Source organism: Pleurodeles waltl, chromosome 3_1 (genome assembly GCF_031143425.1).
Source record: "Pleurodeles waltl isolate 20211129_DDA chromosome 3_1, aPleWal1.hap1.20221129, whole genome shotgun sequence".
NCBI classification, from domain to species: domain Eukaryota; kingdom Metazoa; phylum Chordata; class Amphibia; order Caudata; family Salamandridae; genus Pleurodeles; species Pleurodeles waltl.
In genome coordinates this window covers 380,836,287-380,857,382 of record NC_090440.1, presented here as the reverse complement: position 1 = coordinate 380,857,382, position 21,096 = coordinate 380,836,287, and the positions used below count along the sequence as shown (strand labels likewise).

The following is a 21,096-nucleotide window of genomic DNA, read 5'->3' as shown; positions in this document are numbered from 1 at the left end:
TACCCATTTTAGTCTTTGAAGTCACCTTTCTTCAAACGGGACTCACACCTACTTGTGAAATCCTGCCTTGCCCAGGCTTGGCCTCAGACACACACCACGGGGTTGGAGCCGGCATTTTCAGAGGCAGGCACAGTCCTTTCAGATGAGAGTGACCACTCCACCCCTCCCTCCTAGCAGAGATGGCTAATCAGGAAATGCAGGTTACACCCCAGCCCCCTTTGTGTCACTGTCTAGTGCGAGGTGAAAAACAACCCAACTGTCAAACTGACCCAGACAGGGAATCCACAAACAAGGCAGAGTCACAGAATGGTTTAAGCAAGAAAATGCTCACTTTCCAAAAGTGGCATTTTCAAACGCACAATCTTAAAATCAACTTTACTAAAAGATGTATTTTTAAATTGTGAGTTCAGGGACCCCAAACTCCACATGTCCATCTACGCTAGGGGAATCTACACTTTAATCATATTTAAAGGAAGGACCCCATGTTATCCTAGAAGAGAGACAGGCCTTGCAACAGTGAAAAATGAAGTTGGCAGTATTTCACTGTCAGGACATATAAACCACATTACTATATGTCCTACCTTATCCATACACTGCACCCTGCCCTTGGGGCTACCTAGGGCCTACCTTAGGGGTGCCTTACATGTAAGAAAAGGGAAGGATTAGGCCTGGCAAATGGGTACACTTGCCAAGTCGAATTTACAGTGTAAAAATACACACAGACACTGCAGTGGCAGGTCTGAGACATGATTACAGGGTTACTTATGTGGGTGGCACAACCAGTGCTGCAGGCCCACTAGTAACATTTGATTTACTGGCCCTAGGCACCTCTAGTGCAGTTTACTAGGGACTTAACAGTAAAACAAATATGCCAATCATGGATAAACCAATTACATACAATTTACACAGAGAGCATATGCACTTTAGCACTGGTTAGCAGTGGTAAAGTGCTCAGAGTTCAAAAGCCAACAGAAACAGGTCAGAAAAAATAGGAGGCAGGAGGCAAAAAGATTGGGGATGACCCTGCATAAGCAAAAAAGTCCAGCAGCTATTTTTCACTCTTTATATTTCAGCAAATGAATTGCTGTATACCCAGTATAGAATGAAAACGCATTGCAGGGTGCAGCTCATTTATTGGCTCTGGGTACCTAGGGTTCTTGATGAACCTACAAGCCCTATATATCCCCGCAACCAGAGGAGTCCAGCAGACGTAACGGTATATTGCTTTCGAAAATCTGACATTGCAGGAAAAAGTTACAGAGTAAAACGTAGAGAAAAATTGCTGTTTTTTTCACCTCAATTTCAATATTTTTATTTTTCAGTTGTTATTTTCTGTGGGAACCCTTGTAGGATCTACACAAATGACCCCTTGCTGAATTAAGAATTTTGTCTACTTTTCAGAAATGTTTAGCTTTCTGGGATCCAGCATTGGTTTCTTACCCATTTTGGTCACTGACTGGAAGGAGGCTGAAAGCACAAAACATTGTAAAAATGGGGTATGTCCCAGTAAAATGCCAAATTTGTGTTGAAAAATTGGGTTTTCTGATTCAAGTCTGCCTGTTCCTGAAAACTGGGAAGCTGGTGAGTTTAGCAGCGCAAACCCTTTGTTGATGCCATTTTCAGGGAAAAACCAAAAGCCTTCTTCTGCAGCCACTTTTCCACATTTAAAAAAAAAAAATGACATTTTCACTGTATTTTGGCTAATTTCTTGGCATTTTTCAGGGGAACCCACAAAGTCTGGGTACCTCTAGAATCCCTAGGATGTTGGAAAAAAAGGACGCACATTTGGCTTGGCTAGCTTATGTGGACAAAAAGTTATGAGGGCCTAAGCGCAAACTGCCCCAAATAGGCCTGGCACATGAGAGGGAAAAGGCGTGGCAGCGAAGGGGTTAATAAAACAAAAACTCATCTACTAAAAAAAAAAAAAAAAAATATATATATATATATATATATATATATATATATATATATGTATATAGAGATACATAGATATATGCACAAATAATCTAAAATTGAACAAATAATAACGTTGCTTATATGTAAGCAACATTAGGAAAAGCAATGATTATTTCAAGGGGTAAAGTTTACTATTCACACTCCAGTCTGTACAACAGTAAGGAAAGCGCTGGAATTTGGAAGGACAGAAATTAATATTCCCACTAAAGTCTTTACAACAGTATGGAAAGCTTTGTAATTTGGTGGGGTAAAATTTACTACTCCCACTCCAGTATGTGCAACAGTAGAAAAAGCATTAGAAATTGGAGGTGGTAAAATTTACCAATCCCACTCTAGTCTGTGCAACAGCAGACAAAGCGATGGAATCTGGAAGGGTTAAACTTACTATTCCCACTCCAGTTTGTGCAACAATAGGGAAAGTGTTGCAAATCAAAGGGGTAAAATGTACTATTCCCACTGCGATCTGTGTAACTGTAGGGAAACTGTTGGACTTTGGAGGGGTACATTTTACTATTCCCACTCCAGTCTGTGCAACAGTAGGGAAAGTGTTGGAATTCAGATAGGTAAAATGTACTATTTCCTCTCCAATCTGTGCAACAGTAGGGAAAGCGTTGGATTATGAAGGGTTAAAATTTACTATTCTCACTTCAGTCTGTACAACTGTAAGAAAAGCATTAGACTTCAGAGGAATTTAATTTGCTATTCCCACTTCCATCTGCTCTTCAGTAGGGAAGGCACTAGACTTCGAAGGGTTAAAACTTACTATTCCCACTTGAGTCTACGCAACAGTAGGGTAGTGTTGGACTTTGGGGAGGTTTATTATACTATTCCCCTCTCCAATCTGTGCAGCAGTAGGGAAAGTACTTCACTTTAAGCACATAACAAATTGTAATAAACCTATTAGTTGACCAGAAATATAAAACGCTGATTAGGAAAATGATATACTTAAAATTAAAAGGCAATTAAACAATTTACATAATCATTAAAAACTGTAATAATTAATTAGGAATTAAAAAGTTATTAATGAATTAAGTTTGCACTCTATACTCCCACAATCCTAGCAGCCCACATTTGAAACATGACTGAAATAAATAAGTATAATACAATGAGCATATTTTATAATCAATTAAATAATTATTAATAAATGACTACTTAATTGAAAATTATTACTCAAATAACTTCCCAACGTATGTCCCCATAAACACGACAGCCTACACCGAAAATATAATCTAAAAATTATAATTACACAATGTACATAATTAATAAATATGTATTAACAAATTAATAAATAATTGTTAATTATCATTCAATTACCTTCTCACCCTTTAACGCATACAAACCCAATACAACACACCTAATATATACGTAAAAATATAATTACACAATTTACATAATTATCAATTAAATAATTATTAATAAATTAATAAGCAATCTTTGCTTACCTTCCCACCCTATACCCCTACAAACCCAACAAACTTCACCTAATATTTAACTTAAAACATAATAACTACACAATATACAAAATTAATAATCAACTAATTAATAATTAATTATAATTAAAGTACCACCCTGTACCCCTATAAACCTCACAACCCGCTACAACACTATAAATTACCGTTACCAATCAAATTAAAGATTATAAACCACTTAAAAATGCAAACTTTATTAAAAAAATATGGTATATAATTATACAATAATATTTAACATAAAATTAATGTATGAACTAAAACACATAAAGACAATTTAAAAATTATATTTTTCACGAATATATAATTGAAAACAATATTAACACAGATATTTCTGAAAACAATAGTACTTAGTGTAAAATTCTGTACTCTTGTCAATTATATTTCTGCATCACAATATATCTTGTATAACAATATTTTTCTGATATTTCTCTATTGTGATATTTAAAACTCCATATTTTGTCCTAACACACTCAACAGGGCCTAGAAAGAAAGCCATGGCTAGCATAATTTAAAAAAAACACACTTGCTGTGTACAGATAAATTAGAGTGAAGACTGGCAAGGTAATATGTGGTTCAAGGCACTGCTCCTGTCCATGCTGCACACAATCTGTACACATCAAATTAAAATGTTTAAACATATCTTCAAGCAATACTTGTAAAGTTAAAGCATTTCAGATAAATAAAATACAACAGGTACTGGAGTTGTCTTCATTGTGCACTAATGTATTCATGAGGGTTGTCTCAAGAAAGTTTGGTGGCCTAGACATGGGGTGTAGCTTGGTCAGTAAGATTGAGAGGAGTGGGGTGAGCTTCAGATTTCCCAACAATCATGCTGGTATATTTTGTTAACACATTATCTGAGAAGTAGGAAATGAGGAGGGCTTAAGGGGCAGTGGAAAGGGAGAGTAGTGAGGATTGTTAGCATCACTTAAAACAACATATTTTGGAAAATAACCAACATTTTTTTAAGTACTTCAAAACAGAGAGGAGAGAGTGTTAGTGTGAGTGTATACACATCCTAGGTGAAATCTGACAGACACCTCACCTTACCTGACTGAAGGCACCTGTTCCCAACTGTTTACTACCGAATACATTTATAAGAGGGGTGTAACACCCCAAAGACCCTGTGTTATTCACACATGCAAAGGTTATGCAGAGTCTAATTTACTGTGTAGATAAACAGTTAAGATTAAGGGCCAGATGTATCAAAGAATTTTGCATTGTCAAACGGTGCGAATCAGTAAATTCCACCGTTTGTGAATGCAAAATCGCCTTCCATGATGTATGAAAGGCATTTACAGTGCAGATACAAGGAATCGCTAAAATAGCAATTCCTTGCAACTGCGACGAGTAAATGCGAATCGCAAATACAGATGTGACTTTGCGAATCACAGTGTGCAAATCGCAAATAGCGACGTGAATTTGCAAATCACAATCTGCCATTCGCAAATTCCGTATCGCAATGCAATGTATCAAAGTTACAATTTGCGACTATTCGCAGAGTAGCTTGTTGCACGTGCAAATTACGACAAAGTGAAATCAGGTGGTAAACAGGTGCAACGAATATAAAGAGTCCCAGAATTACTCTTTTCCACAATGGCTGCACTCTACGTGATGGCGAGGAGAATGAGGATCCTGCCAGAGATGAGCGAGAGGGAGGAGGAGACAGGAGCAGACAGGAGCGCATTTTTAGAGTGCGCATTATGCTTTTTGACGTGACGGAGGAGGAGATATATGATAAGTACAGGTTAAGCTCAGCCATGATACTTGACCTGATAGCTGATCTACAATCCCTACTGCAGCGAAACACACACAGGACCAATAGCATACCCACCCATGTGCAGGTATTATGCTCCCTGAACCTATTAGCTTCAGGGAGCTATCAATGGGTCATAGCAGCAGCTGGAGGTGTCTCACAAAGTGCTCTCTCATGCTTCTTCAATGCATTTCTCAATGGCATGCTGAGAAAAATTCAACAGCACATAAGATGCCCCAACACCCCACAGGAATTACTACAAACAAAATTAAATTTCTATCAGATTGCCCAATTCCCACATGCACTAGGCGCCATCAATAGAACACATTTAGCTATCTGTCCACCATCCCACAGAGTATGTTTATTGGAACCGTAAAAGTACACATTCCATGAACATACTACTAATTAGCAATGCCTCCAACATTGTAATGGATCTCGTGGCCACATACTCAGGTAGCACACATGACTCCTACATCTTTCTGCACAGTGGAATATACACAAGACTACTTACTGCGGAGTTTGGCGAAGGATACCTACTTGGTAATGTTATAGTTGACAATGTCGCCTTGATGTGGTGTCACGGATAACAATTACTCATTTCACTCTCCTGTCATTCAAGGAGACAATGCCTATGCCATGTGGTCCTTCATATTAACACTCTATATGAATCCTGCAACACCAGCTGAAAGGAGGTATAATGCTTCTCACAGGACAACCCGCAACATTGTAAAGAGGACCTTTGGTCTGCTGAAGAGCCGTTTCAGATGCCTTCACAAGAGTGGTAGTGCACTACAATACAGCCCTGAAACCACGTGCAAAATTGTGGCTACTTGTGCCATGTTGCACAACATTGCCACAACGGCGGCATACCTGTGGAACCCACCGAGCCGGACTCAGATGGGGATGATGATCCCTTGTCACCCCTTCAGCCAACAGACAGAAGAAGTGCAGCAGAGGTCAGACATAGACATGCTGAGATCACGTGCAACTATTTCTGATGTAAGTAATGACAATACCACATCAAATTTTATGTATTGATGTGGGTAGCATCTTTATTGCCTTGACTTCAGGTAATAGATGTGTGATTAGGACATAGGTATGCACTATACACAAACAGGTGCGAGTAACAGTGTCACACTATTACCATCATAGTATCACTGCTTTGCTACATGATATGCAAGTCCCCTGTACCTCTCAACATTACTTCCTATGTCCACGCACTCCACTTGAGTGCTCAGTGGTCTCGGTGTCACCTCTTGCAGCGGGTTCCAAGACAGTACTGTGTCTGGTACTGCGATGCCTAGGATCCACCACAGGGGCTGTGAGACTGCTGAGCTAGAGAGCTCCTCACTATCCCCACCACCCATTCGCTGTTTGTAGAACTCCGTGCTGTTTGCATTGTCTCCAAAACATTGGTGATTTGCACCAATCTTTGTGCAACGTCCCAACAGCAATGTGCCATCTCCACTTGTATGCCCACAGCACGTCATGATACCAAAGCAGTTGTGGTTGTGAGCCGATTGACAGATCTGCAGAACCCATCCAACCTGCCCATCAATTGGTGATGGCGCCTACAGTGGCTGACATACTCCTGCTGCATCACAGTGCAGAGTTCCCTAATGGCGTTTGTCATCTCCTTTGCGTTTTCTGCTGCTGTTTGCTGTCCCTCATGCAGCTTGCACATGTTTTCATTGAGAGACTCGAACTGCTTGTGCATTGATCCCATGTTGTCATTGTGACACTCAAACTGCCTATGCATTGCGCCCATGTTATGATCGATTGACACCAACTGCCTGTGCATTGACCTCACGTGTTTACATTGAAGGCACTGCACTTTCAGCATGGAAGCCTCAAGGCCACCAAACAGTGATGGGCCCTCACCTTCCTCTATGCACTGTCTGCCTGCTTCGCAACGCCTCCTGAGGGGAGTGGACTGACACTGGGGCAGGGACTGCTGTCTGTCAGTGTTTCTAGCCTCTGGGGGTGGTGTGGGTACTTCATCCGGCATTTCACCAGAGTCCAGGTTATACTCAGGGAGAGGTAGCACTCTTGCCCTGCATCTAGTTGGTGCTTGTAGTGAGGGCCCTGAACATCTGCAACAACAATGTGCAGCATGTCATTCTTGGATTAATACTCAAATAGTTGCGTGATAGTATTACATTTACACTGGCATTGTATCACTGAGAGTCTTTTGTGTTTGGTTTTACACTATCTTGCTATTTATGTCGTAGTTGCACTTTAGGGGTATGGACTACCACTCCCATAAGGCATTGTTGTGTTGTATGTAAGATGGGGCATGGGCTACTTATCACACTGCATAGTTCCATTGCTATTTTCTAAGGGCCATTTGTATATGCACATATGGGGAAACACATCATGACTGCCCTCACCTTTGCTGGTGCTAGGTGTGCCTGAGGTGTCAATGTCAGTGACACCACTGACAGCTTCAGGAAGCACTGTTGACTCCACCATGTCTTCCATTAGTGTAGACAGTGTCTGGGTGGGTGGTCCTCCTCTGGTGCTCCTTGCCTCCTTCAGCCTGCTAGCTACCCTCTCTTTGGCATGTGAATGCAAGTCGTACCATCTCTTGAGTATGTCCTCGAAGGAGCGCTGGGCAACACCCACTGCGCATAACTTGGTCTGGATGTCTGACCACAGTTTCCTCTTCTCACTTTCAGGTACCTGTAGTGAGTTTTTTCCAAAAAGTTTGCTTCCTCACCACCTCCTCGGTGAGCACCTCCAATTCCTGCTCACTGAATTTGAGTTTGGCCTTCCTGTCTCCTTTCTCCTTCACATTCCCATCAGTAGCCATAATCCTGTTTGGTCCTGGCTGGCTCTCAAGACTGCCTCCCTGGTGCTTGGCTGGGTCTCTCTTCCTGCTCCTGTGGGTGGGGCTTCTGAAAACAGCATGGACCGATTCACTTCCTGGTTGTGATGTCCTCAGGCTGTTCCAGGTTGCTGTTTTCGCAATTTGCAATTTGCAAAAACCGATTCGCAATTTTTGTGATTCGGTATTTGCAACTCGCAAATTGCGATTGTAAATTTTAAGAAATCGCAATTACCGACTCACAATTTTCATACATCCCATTATTCATTTCTAAAATAGCAATTTCTTAAAATTTGCTATTTAAGAAATTCAAACCGGGAGCTTAATACATCTGGCCTTAAGTGCATGCACTAATAAACAAGTTACTTACCTTCGGTAATGCTTTTTCTGGTGGATACAGTAGCTACCTGTGGATTCCTCACCTTAAGAATTCTCCCAATGTGCCAGCATTCAATGGAAATTTTCTTCCTAGCTCCCCAAGTCGACAACGTTTTTTTTCCTACCTCTCATACAGTTACTGTTTTGGGGAGTTGTTATTGAGTTTTACAATGTCTCCACCGAAAAAATCAGGATTTAAGCCTTGTTATGAGTGCGGGGGTAGTCTGTCGGTGACAGATCCTCATGTGAATTGCTTGTGGTGTCTGAGCTTCGACCATGACGTAGAGGGATGCGTGTCCTGCCAGCGAATGAACCCGAGAGCCTTGAAGGAGAGAGAGACTAAGAAGGACAAGAGGGGTCTTAGAAGATCAATGGCGAGGAATACTTCTTCGCATAAGTCTTCGAGGTCGCATAAGAAGCGACGCCAGCATGAATCTCGATGCTGTTCTTCCAGGGATCGGTCTCGGTCCCCTCGGAGACAGCGCCATGCGGCGTGGTAGATCAGTCCTACAGTGACTCCTCAGAGTCTACAGGATTCTCCGGTGCCAGCTTTGGTAGAGATCTCTGAGTCCCCGGTGAACCCTATGGCTCAGTTTTCTCCTGTGTCTACTCAGGGTCAGGAGCCGGGTGTGCAGGCATCGGAGTCGGCGTGGGGAGCTAGGAAGAAAATTTCTGCTGGATACCGGCGCTTTGGGAGAATTCATAAGGTGAGGAATCCACAGATAGTTGTATCCATCAGAAATTATGCTTTCAATCAAAATCAAATGAAAAGCCCCTCAATCTGCTCAGAAGCAAAAAAGCATGAGTGAGCCAAGTGACAATTTTCTGGTTGCACTATGATAGTAATAAATGTTATTATTATATTTGCAGCTTTATTAGTCCAATAAACTATGAAAGAGTGAGGTTTCCATGACCTGCATCACATCCACTGTCAGCTTTGACCCAATTTTATGCATTACAAAGCATTGAGATGTTAAGTGATTTGGCCAGAATGATAACTTGGTCAATTATAGAAGCTATTGTTTGCCCACAGATTTCCTGATTATACAGTCTGGAATTTAAATGTGGAACCGGTCTCGTCCTTGTTTTACTCTTCCACCTATTTGGTAGTGATAAGGAATTATTTTCTCTATAAAAAACAATTAATATTATTCACAGTATAAAGCTGCCATACAGTTTTTACAATGAAATATGGTATTTTTAGGAAAATAACCTTTGTTTCTTTTTCTGTAGATTTTTCTGGAAACACACAGACAGTTTATAATGAACCTAAATCCCATACGAACGAGTTACTTACCTTCGGTAACGACTTTTCTGGTGGATACATTAGCTACCTGTGGATTCCTCACCTATTGAATACCCCCATTGCGCCAGCACTCGACGGAAATCTTCTTCCTAGCTTCTGCACGTCGACGAGGACGTCACAGTTGCCCACGCGACGCCATCTGATGTCATACAGGCAATAAGAGGTCCTCGCCGACGTGCCGACATCAGTACCAACATTTTTTACGTGCCTGAGAATAATAGGCCATTGAGATGAAAGAACAATAGAAATATTTAATGATATTCCAAACAAACACATCATTCTGAGAATTCCGTCCTTTTTTTTTTTTTAAACAAATATATAATTATATGAACAATATATATATAAATATGAACATATGTACAGAATATATACAAGTCCTCAAAACCAAGAGGAGCACACTCAAGAACTACTTGGTTAGACCAGACAGGCAACGGGGAGGCGGGTGGGACCGTGAGGAATCCACAGGTAGCTAATGTATCCACCAGAAAAGTCGTTACCGAAGGTAAGTAACTCGTTCTTCTGATGGATACAACTACCTGTGGATTCCTCACCTATTGAATAGAGTCCCAAAGCAGTACCACACTCGGCGGAGGGTGCCTGAATGGTCAAACCAAGAAATCCTGCAGCACCGACCGTGCAAAATGGCCATCCCTTCTGACCTCAAAGTCCAAGCAGTAATGCTTCGCAAAAGTATGAAGGGATGACCAAGTTGCGGCCTTGCAGATGTCGACCACAGGAACACCCCTAGCCAAGGCCGACTTAGCTCTGGTGGAATGAGCTCTTATACCATCAGGGGGTTCCTTCTTTGCTAAAGAGTAACACATTTTAATGGAAAGAACAACCCATCTGGAGAGTGTTCTCTTGTGGACTGCCTTTCCTCTCCTCTTTCCCATGTATCCGATGAAAAGCTGATCCTCCAGCCTGAAATCCTTTGTTCTGTCCATATAAAAGCTTAGCGCCCTCTTTGGGTCCAAGCAGTGGAGTCTCTCTTCTTCCTTTGAAGGATGAAGCGGAGGATAAAACGTGGATAGATTAATTGTCTGGGCCAAATGAAAGGGTGAAACAACCTTCGGAAGGAAAGCAGCCTTGGTCCTCAACACCACCTTATCCCCATAAAAAGATGTATAAGGGGGTTTTACAGATAGAGCCTGCAACTCACTCACTCTCCTTGCAGAGGTAATTGCAACCAGGAAAACCGTTTTAAGAACCAATAATCCTATGGGGCAAGAATGCATAGGCTCAAAAGGGGACCCCATCAGGAAAGTTAAAACCAAGGTCAAATCCCATTGAGGCATAATAAAGGAGATGGAGGGAATTTATTCATAAGGCCCTTCAAGAATCTAAGCACTATTGGAGATTTAAACAAAGAAGGCTGGTCTGGAAGACAAATAAAGGCTGACAAGGCAGACAAGTAACCCTTAACAGTAGCTACTGCACAACCCCTCTGTGCTAAAGACAAAGCAAAAGATAAGACATCTGACAAATGAGCACGTAAGGGATCAATCTGCCTCTCTCCACACCAAACCACAAATTTAGACCACCTATTAGCGTAGATAGATTTAGTGGAGTGTCACCTGGCTGCTAAGATAACATGCACTACATCAGGCGGGAGAGAAAAGGAACTCAGGTTGCCCCGTTCAATCTCCAGGCATGAAGGTGCAGGCTCTGGAGGTGGGGGTGTAAAACCTGCCCCTGCGACTGCGAGAGGAGATCTGCCCTGAGAGGGAGACGGAGCAGAGGGCACAGTGAGAGTTGGAGAAGGTCCGAGTACCACACCCTCCTTGGCCAATCCGGAGCTATTAAGATGACTTGGGCCCGGTCCTGGCGAATTTTCCTCAACACTCGAGGAATCAAGGGTATGGGAGGAAACGCGTAAAGCAACTGGTCGCACCAGGTTATCTGAAACGCGTCCCCCAAAGCTCCTTGTACCGGATACTGGAGGCTGCAGAATAACGGGCAATGCAAGTTCTCCCGGGTGGCAAACAGATCTATCCGAGGAAACCCCCACATCTGGAAGATTAGCCGGACTTGATCTGGATGGAGACGCCACTCGTGATCGGCCGAGAAATGGCGACTGAGACTGTCCGCACGTACGTTCAAGACTCCGGCCAGATAATTTGCTACCAAGCAAATCTGATGGTCCTTTGCCCAAGACCATAGCCGAAGAGCTTCTCTGCAGAGAAGGTACGACCCTACCCCTCCGTGTTTGTTTACATACCACATCGCGGTAGTGTTGTCCGTCAGGACCTGAACCGACTGACCGCGAAGGGATGGGAGGAAGACCTTGAGAGCCAGACGTACAGCCCGTAACTCCAACAGATTGATATGAAACACCTGTTCCACTGGAGACCAAAGCCCCTTGATCTCCAGGTCCCCCAGATGAGCTCCCCACCCTAGAGTGGAAGCATCCATTATTACAGTGGCCACAGGCGGAGCTTGCGAAAACGGCCTTCCTCGGGAAAGATTGCCGTCCGCAATCCACCATTTAAAATCCATGGCAGCATCTCTGGAGATTCTCACTGAGCCTTCGAGATCCCCTTTGTGTTGAGACCACTACCTTCGGAGGCACCACTGAAGAGCCCTCATGTGCCAACGAGCATGCGTGACCAACAGTATGCAAGAAGCAAACAGACCGAGCAGACGTAGGACCTTGAGGACTGGAATGACCGCTCCACTTTGAAACATTGGAACCAACGCCTGAATGTCCTGAACCCGCTGAGGCGGAGGAAAGGCTCGATTCAATGTTGTATCAAGTACTGCACCTATGAACAGGAGGCGCTGAGAGGGCTCTAGGTGAGATTTGGGCACGTTCACCGAAAAGCCCAGGTTGAACAACAACTGGGTTGTCGACTGCAGGTGATGCAACACAAGCTCCGGAGACCTGGCTTTGATTAACCAGTCGTCTAGATAAGGAAATACTGCTATCCCCTTCCTTCTGAGCTCTGCCGCAACCACCGACATCACCTTCGTGAAGACTCGAGGTGCTGAAGTAAGACAAAACGGGAGGACCGCAAACTGATAGTGCTGCAACCCCACCACAAAACGGAGATACTTCCTGTGCGACTTGAGTATCGGGATATGAAAGTAAGCATCCTGCAAGTCGAAAGACACCATCCAATCTCCATTGTTCAGCTCCAAAAGCACCAGAGCTAGGGTCAGCATCTTGAACTTTTCCTGTTTGAGGAACCAATTCAAGATCCTTAGGTCCAGGATTGGTCTCAACCGACCATCCTTCTTGGGAATCAGGAAGTACCTTGAATAACAACCTTGACCCCTTTCCTGCTCTGGGACCAACTCCACCGCGCCCTTTGAAAGGAGGACTTGAACCTCCTGTTCTAACAACAGGAGGTGCTCTTCTGAACAATAAGATGGGAGTGGGGCGGGATGGGGGGGTGGAAACTCCCGAAAGGGAAGGGTATAGCCGTTTCTCACAATGCTGGTAACCCAGGAGTCTGAAGTTATGACCTCCCACTTGTGGAGAAAACTCAGTAACCTCCCCCCTACAGGAGTGGAGTGAGTGGGAATTGGTGGAAGCCTAAGGCTGCTTCCCCTGCTGCACCCCTCCAGAGGAAGAGGAAGAGGCAGAGTGCTGCTGAGTGGCTCCCCTGGTACGGACCCTACCACTCCCTCTAAAAGATCTATAGGAGAGAGCAGAGGTAGGTTGCTGGAATTTCCCTCGAAAGGAGGAGGAGGAGGAACCACGACCAAATCCTCGAAACCTCCTAAAAAATCTGGAGGAAGTAGAAGAAGTGGCTTGCAAGCCCATCGACTTGGCCGTGGCCCTCCTCTCTTTGAACCTTTCTAAGGCCGAATCCGCCTTGGCACCAAAGAGCTTGTCCCATTCAAAAGGAAGGTCCAGTAGGGTCGACTGCACATCCAAGGAAAATCCTGAGTTACGAAGCCAAGCCTGCCTCCTCGTAACTACAGCAGTGCCCATTGCCCTAGCAACCGAGTCAGTTGTATCCAACCCAGATTGGATAACCTGAGTTGCAGCTACCAGGCTTAATAGTCCCTGAGGAACCTCCGTATGCGTTGATGCAATCCATAAATGTACCTTCCTAAAATACAAGTAGCATTGGTGGACTTCAATGCCATGCTACATGAAGAGAACACCTTTTTGGATGCCATGTCCATCTTCTTGGAGTCTCTATCCGAGGGCACAGCTAGAAAAGACCCAGGAGCAGACCTTGCCGAGCAGGAAGCCTGGACCACCAAGCTTTCAGGTGTTGGATGCCTGGTAAGAAAACCTGGGTCAGCCGGTGCAACCCGATACCTCCTAGCCACAGATCTATTGACAGCTGAAGAAGACACCGGCTTCTTCCAGACTGCCATTATAGGGTCCAGTAGCGCTTCATTGAATGGCAAAAGTGGTTCTGCCGATGTAGAGGCAGGGTGCAACACCTCTGTCAACAAATTCTGCTTGGCTTCAGTCACCGGCAAAGGGAGATCCAGGAAACCAGCTGCCTTCCTGATAACAGAATGAAAAGTGGCCGCCTCTTCTGTGTATTCCCCAGGAGATGACAAGTCCCACTCGGGAGAGGTATCTAGGCCACTAGCAGTGTCCAGTCCATGGAGACCCTCACGAGAGTCCTCAATCTCTCCTTCCTCCAGGTTTTGTCTCTGGTACTCCTGCTCTTCAAGGAGGCGGAGAGCAAGCCTCCTCGAGTGCAGCCTCTCCTCTATTCTCGGCGTCGACATGGCGTCAGCGGACATCGAAGAACGACGCCGATCCTCGGATCCGTCCGACGCCGGGTCTACAGGCGCCATAGGCCTCTTCGGCGCCGAACGAGGAACCGGATGGAGTGAAGACTGCCTCGGAGTCGTAGGTCTAGACGGCTTCACTGGCTGAAACATCGAAGCCGCCGGAGCCGAAGCTGTCGGAGCCGAAGTCTCAGGAGCCCCCGGAGCCGATACCGCGCCGAGCCCAAATTCCCCAGGGGGAGAAAGGGCATAAAGGGTGCTGGTCGAAGCGGAGCCGGAGCACCCATGTTGAAGGCCAAAGGGCCCGAAGGACCAGCCGGTCCACCACCTGGAGCCATCTGTTGGAAGATGGAAAACATCGCATTTAAAAATGCGGTCCTATCAGCTCCAGGGGCTGGGAAAGCCGGGTATTGGGGTGCCTGGTTCGAAGGTGACACCGACGCCGGTCTCGACGTCTGCAAAGACGGAGAAAACATCTGAGGCTGCGGAACCTCAAACACTGAAGGTGGTTGGCCCAATGACACGGGCGAAGTCGGTGAAGCTGGAGAAGGCAACGGCGTCGACGGCTGGGGAGTGACAGTGGGACTGACTTCCCAAGTCTTCCGACGTCGAGTTGATGGTGACCTCGACCGAGACCTCTCCCTACTCGACCGGTGCCGTGATTCTCGACGACGCCGGGAGTCCCGATGACGCCGATCAGACTTCGGTGACAAGGATTTTCGATGACGTCTTTTTTCCTTCTTTTTCGACTTCGCCAGAAAAAGCTTGGCCTCGCGCTCTTTCAGGGCCTTAGGATTCATATGCTGACAAGAATCGCACTTGTCAACATCATGATCGGAACTGAGACACCACAAGCAGTCAGAATGTGGGTCCGTTACTGACATTTTGCCCCCACACTCACTGCAGGGCTTGAATCCTGACTTTCTTTGCGACATTGTAATCTCAAAGAAAAAATATATCCAAAAAACACACTGTAACTGTCGAACAGTAACAGTAGCTCCCTCGAAGATAACCGTTACGAATGGCACGGAAAAAAGGGAACTGACGTCGGCGAGGACCTCTTATTGCCTGTATGACGTCAGACGGCATCGCGTGGGCAACTGTGACGTCCTCGTCGACGTGCAGAAGCTAGGAAGAAGATTTCCGTCGAGTGCTGGTGCAATGGGGGTATTCAATAGGTGAGGAATCCACAGGTAGTTGTATCCATCAGAATAGACCAATTTAGCACGCTATTAGGCTGAGCGAACTGGGTAAGGAATATGAGATTAGGCCAACAATGTAAATAAAAGTGGCAGCAAAGGAGTGCAGTGACCTTGCACCATCCCTGACAAATGTTACATTCTTCTTGTTATTCATTGTCTTAGTGCACTTATTCGCCTTGTAGTAGGCACACTACAAGCTTCAATTACTCAAGGCTAGTGCAAGGTACATAACTGTTTTCTGTACAGGCAGTCACAGGTGAATTAGAAGTGGCTCCAAAAGGCCTTTTTTTAAGATATAGGTTAGGAAAGAATATGCAAGTGGCAAGAGTGTTTAAAGGCTTCGGGTATGTATGAGTATTTAAGTGACAGAATGAGAATAAATAAGTACATAGGAGTGAAACAGAGGTGAAGGGAAGAAATGTGCAACTGGTTCGTTTGTAAGTCTGAAGTATATGATAGCTTTCATGGAGGAGAAGGCAGTGCTTTTGAAGTGCAATGCATAGGTTCCACCTTTTTCTGCCAAAAGGGCACAATTTTCTATTGTATATGAATTCTTCAAATTGATTTGCCTGAAATTCTTCCAAGATGTTCAGCCTTACTGTTTTTGGAATTGTCTGTGAAGATCTTCCAGAATGTTCGCGGACTGCTTATGGTAGTTTAGGACTGCCTCTATAAAAGATGCCAGTTGGCTAACTTGTTCAATCTGTAGAGAAATCAGACATGTTTTTATTAACATTGTATAATAATACCAAAAGTACAACAAAACATCTTGCTATGATATACAAATATACAGACAGGAATTAAGTCAAATATGTTCACTTTATTAGTGTAAGCGATTTTGGTGGAAAGCAAAGAAATGTTAAACCTCATTAAGATAAGTATGAAAATAAACAAGAATGATTCTAAACGTGGGAGTGCAAATGTTACATTTAGGACCTAGGGGTCCGATTACGAACTTGGTGGTCGGACCGCCAAGATGGCGGCTTCTTGAGTGCATATTACAATGTTACCCCAGGGCTGGATGGCAGAGACAGTCTTGAGGCATTAGCTTCGGCTGTAAGGGAGAGCCGAGGCCAATGCCACAGCAATGTTGGTACCGCCAGCACAGTCGAAATGTGCATCGTTGACATTGCAGACAGTGCACATTCCAACTGGGCTGACAGGGGGGCCTCTGCACTGCCCACAACATGGGCATGGGTGGTGCTGGGGCCCCGCTATGGTCCTGTCTTTGCCTTTCCATCAACCTTTTCATGATCAGCATAGTGGTACTGACATTGGCACTGCCATGACTGACCATGGCTTTCTACACCGCCGCAACCATGGGATTTCTGATTCTGGCAGTGGCAGCAGTCTTGTGGTGGTCTGACCACCAGCATCCAAATCTGGTGGTTCGACCACCAAGGATGCAGCTGTCAGACCCCCACCATTGGTGTGGCAGTCCTAGGACTTCCGTACTCATAATCTGACCCTAAGCCTGCTCATTTTAGGATAATATGTTGTGAGCATGTTTTTTAAAGGACAGTTCTAATAGGATATTAATGGATAATAAGGTCTTGTCACATAATTATTGTTTCTGGGATGAAGCAGGTAGGAAATAGTCTACTGTTAAGGCAATGGATCAATAAAACAAGGAATTGTTCACACATGATTCACAAAGGGCAGGGTAAAACATTCATGTGTGCGCTCACTGAGACCAGATTTGCAACTTTCAAGGGTGCTGGGCAAAGGGACCCCTGCACTGCTCATGCCATTTCTCTTCTGTGGATGTGGTTTTTGCCTACACTGAAAAATACCAAAAATATCATAAGGCATTTTATGATTATTTTCAACATTTTATGACACTTTGTCATAGGCATGGGCAGTACAGGGCCCCCCCTGAAGCCCCTGGCACTTGTTCTCTGCCACCCTTTTCATGGTTGTCAGAACGTCATGAAAAGACTGGTGGAGAACAAGGTAGTAATCATCAGTGCTGTGCTGACTTCAGTGCCCCCCTGGCTGGTTACAACAGAGAGCGCCATCAGCCCGTCAGGATCTAAGATCCTGGCAGAGACGGCGGTCGATTGGCGCATTCGCCCACCAACCTTGTAATTTAGCTGTAGTCCTAAGGCTGCCAGCCTCGTAATCAGGCCCTTAGGTTAAGTACTGTGCATCTTATGGTAAAATGGTGTTTTACTCATTTTCCTTTAGAAGTCACTTAACTCCTTTAAAGTCCAACACAATGAAGTCTAACACACGCAGACTACAGATTGTTAACTGTCCCCTTCCATGCTCTCATTCTTTTCTTCTAATTTGTGCTCCATGCACCTTGATATGCTGCATAATATTTGTTCTCTTGCAGCCTAATGCAATGCATAAGGTTGATGTAAACTCACCGCTGTTTAAGCTGCTTTTGCCCATGCACCTAAAAGTAATGCATGATTAAGTGTAACACCACCTATTTTAATGACTGGTGTTCCCCATTATCCTGTAGAATGACATTAACGGGGTCATTACAACATTGGCGGTAAATGCCGCTGACCGCCGTGCAGAAGACCGCCAACACACCTCTGTGGAATTCCGCCACAGCTATTACGACCCACAGCTCGGAATCCGCCAAAATCTAGACACCCACACAAGTCCGCCACACCAAAGGTCAGTGATAAACTGACGATAACAAAACCGACACCGTCACGCCAATGGGAATATACCCACACTATCACGACCCACGAATCCACGCGGCAGTCTTTCAACCGTGGTATTCCATTGGCGGTACACACCGCCGCGCTCAAAATACACACACATCTACAAAACACATCCACATTGGACAAATCGAAATACACACCTGATACACATACACAAACCCCTCCCACACACCCAAAACAATATAAAACACACACCCACATCACCCACAAACCCTTACAACCACAATTGCGACTGAAGGCCAGAGAGAGACACCACCATCTACAAACTAGCATCCACAGGCACTCAACACCATCGCTCACACAACATCCACGCACAAAACACCACACACCCCTAAACATCCCCCCCACACATCACAACACATACCACCCCACACATCACCCACACCACCCCATGGTACTGCAAAGACACCCCAGGTTCTCTCAGGAGGAGCCCAGGGTCATGGTAGAGGAAATCATCCGGGTAGAGCCACAGCTATTCGGATCACAGGTGCAGCACACCACCATAGCTAGGAAGATGGAGCTGTGGCGCAGAATCGTGGACAGGGTCAACGCAGGGGGACAGCACCCAAGAACTAAGGATGATATCAGGGAGAGGTGGAACGACCTACGGGGGAAGTTACGTTCCGTGGTCTCAAGACACCAGATTGCAGTTCAGAGGACTGGCGGCGGACTCCCACCTCCTCCCCCACAACTAACAACACGAGAGGAGCAGGTGTTGGCTATACTGCATCGGGAGGGCCTCGCAGGAGTAGCTGGGGGAATTAACTCTGGTAAGGCAAATCTTTCACTACTTCATCCCCCACCCTACCTGCATGCTATCAAATACCCCCACCCTCACCCCCATCACTCCAACTCCTCACATATGTCCCTCTATCACAACCCACCCATCCCAACACCAAGCCCTGCATGCAACACCAAAGCATGGACACCCATCACCAATGCATGGCCACTGCACATACCCACACACACCCCTAAACATTTAGCACACAAGGTCCTACACAAGAATGCAAGCACTGGGGTACAGGGTCACCCACCCATTGCACACCATGGCACACACAGATGCAATAATCATGCCTTTACACCCCTGCAGGACCCCTACCGAATGTCACCGGACAGGAGGGGCAGATATGTCCACTCCACCCACAGAAGAGGCCCACAGTGATGACAGCAGCTCTGTCTAACTGGATCTATATGACCAGCCCGGCCCATCTGGGACCTTGGGACAGTCGGTTCCCCTCACACTGGCACAAGCCACAACAGAGCCTCCCCCCTCTGGAAACACCAGCACAGCAACCACCCAGCGGGCCCATACCGCTGTCCCCAGGACACGTCAAGCAGCAGTGTGTCCACCACTACAGGAAACCCAGGCTAACCCACCACCCCAACAACAACAGGGCCCTGGGGGCAGTGGCAGTGGGCACACCGTTCAGGGGACAGAGGCCCAGGAACACAGGGGAACTGGGCGGGCTGCTGTGTGACAGGGGGAGGACAGGCCCAGGGAACCCACTCTCCACGAGGCCCTCTCCAATATCATGGGAGCCTACCACCATTCCCAGGAAACGATGGCAACGGTACTGGCCAAGTTTCAGGAGACCCAGCGGCTGCAGGAGGAACAGTATTTGGGGTTCAGGGAGGAACTCAAATCCATCAATACCACCCTGGGCACCATTGTAGGGGTGCTGAAGGAACTCGTCAACACCAGGAGGGACACTGTGACACAACAAGGGGCCCCTGACACTAGCCTGGACGATGAACTGCCCACCACCTCCGCCGGCACTAGTGGACAGGAGGCACCGCCACAGGACCACGACACCAGCACCCCACCCCCTGCAGATGGAGAACCACCCCGCAAAAAGGTCCCTGAGGTCCAGGACAAAGACAGAGAACAATGCCAAGACCCCTGTCAAAAAATGTGACCACCCTGATTGTCATCCTTCTGTCCCACTTTGTTACCCTGTCCATCCATCAACTGCATGAAAAAAAGAGAGGGACTGGGAGAATTGTGGTCCAGTGTACGCTCTCCCTAAACATGAACCTCAAGAAAAACTGAGTACACTGTTCCAAAAAGCACTTTACACAGGGATGAAAGAAATCAGTATTTGGCAGGAGAGCCCTCAAGCATCGATTAGGATGCTAAGCATCATCATTGGGCTATCTCCTCGTCAGACCGGCACTGCAATGTCTGGCGGACCACCTTACATATAGTGGTGGCACTCAACCAGAGATGGTATAGCAGATCCAAGTTTGTCTGCAATACGTACTGACAGAGAGGAGGAGAGTGAAAGATAGATTAAAATTGGCTCTGAGCCCCCGGCATCATGATTTAATCACTCAAAATGAGGATCAGGCCAAGATTAAAAACAGATAAAGGAGTGATTGAAGGGAATAATGTCCCACTATACTCCTAAAAAAACAGTGGGGGAAGGAGAGGTGATGTACCCTGTCCTAATCCAGCGTGGTCGACATGTTTCGCGCCTCTGCGGTCAAAGATTTATCCTATGGCGCTTCATCAGGACCATGAACTATAACTTCTCCTATTAATAACAAAAGGTAAGTGCTAAAAGGTCACTTACTAGACGTAGACTATTTGTCACTGTCAATTGGTCGGTAGGTCGCCCTGTGTAAGAGATAGAAACAGAGACAAACATTGGTGTCTATAACATAAAAATGTAAAAATGTGATAGACATAATACCCCGATAACAAAGTCTGGCACAATGGACATAACAATGGGCGGGGCGGGAGGGGAGGCGGAAACTCCCGAAAGGGAAGGGTGTAGCCTTTCTCCACAATACTGATAACCCAAGTGTCCGTTGTAATAG

The 21,096-nt window shown here is 45.6% G+C and overlaps 1 protein-coding gene across 1 annotated transcript in view; it reads right to left on the bottom strand.

Annotated features, from left to right (window-relative positions):
- Nucleotides 1-21,096, bottom strand: part of SH3GL3 (SH3 domain containing GRB2 like 3, endophilin A3) — a 529,409-nt gene that overhangs the window by 159,306 nt on the left and 349,007 nt on the right. Inside the window, exon 4 of the mRNA XM_069222567.1 lies at nt 16,195-16,298. Coding sequence (XP_069078668.1) covers nt 16,195-16,298 — 104 coding nt within the window. The remainder of the gene's footprint in view (nt 1-16,194; nt 16,299-21,096) is intronic.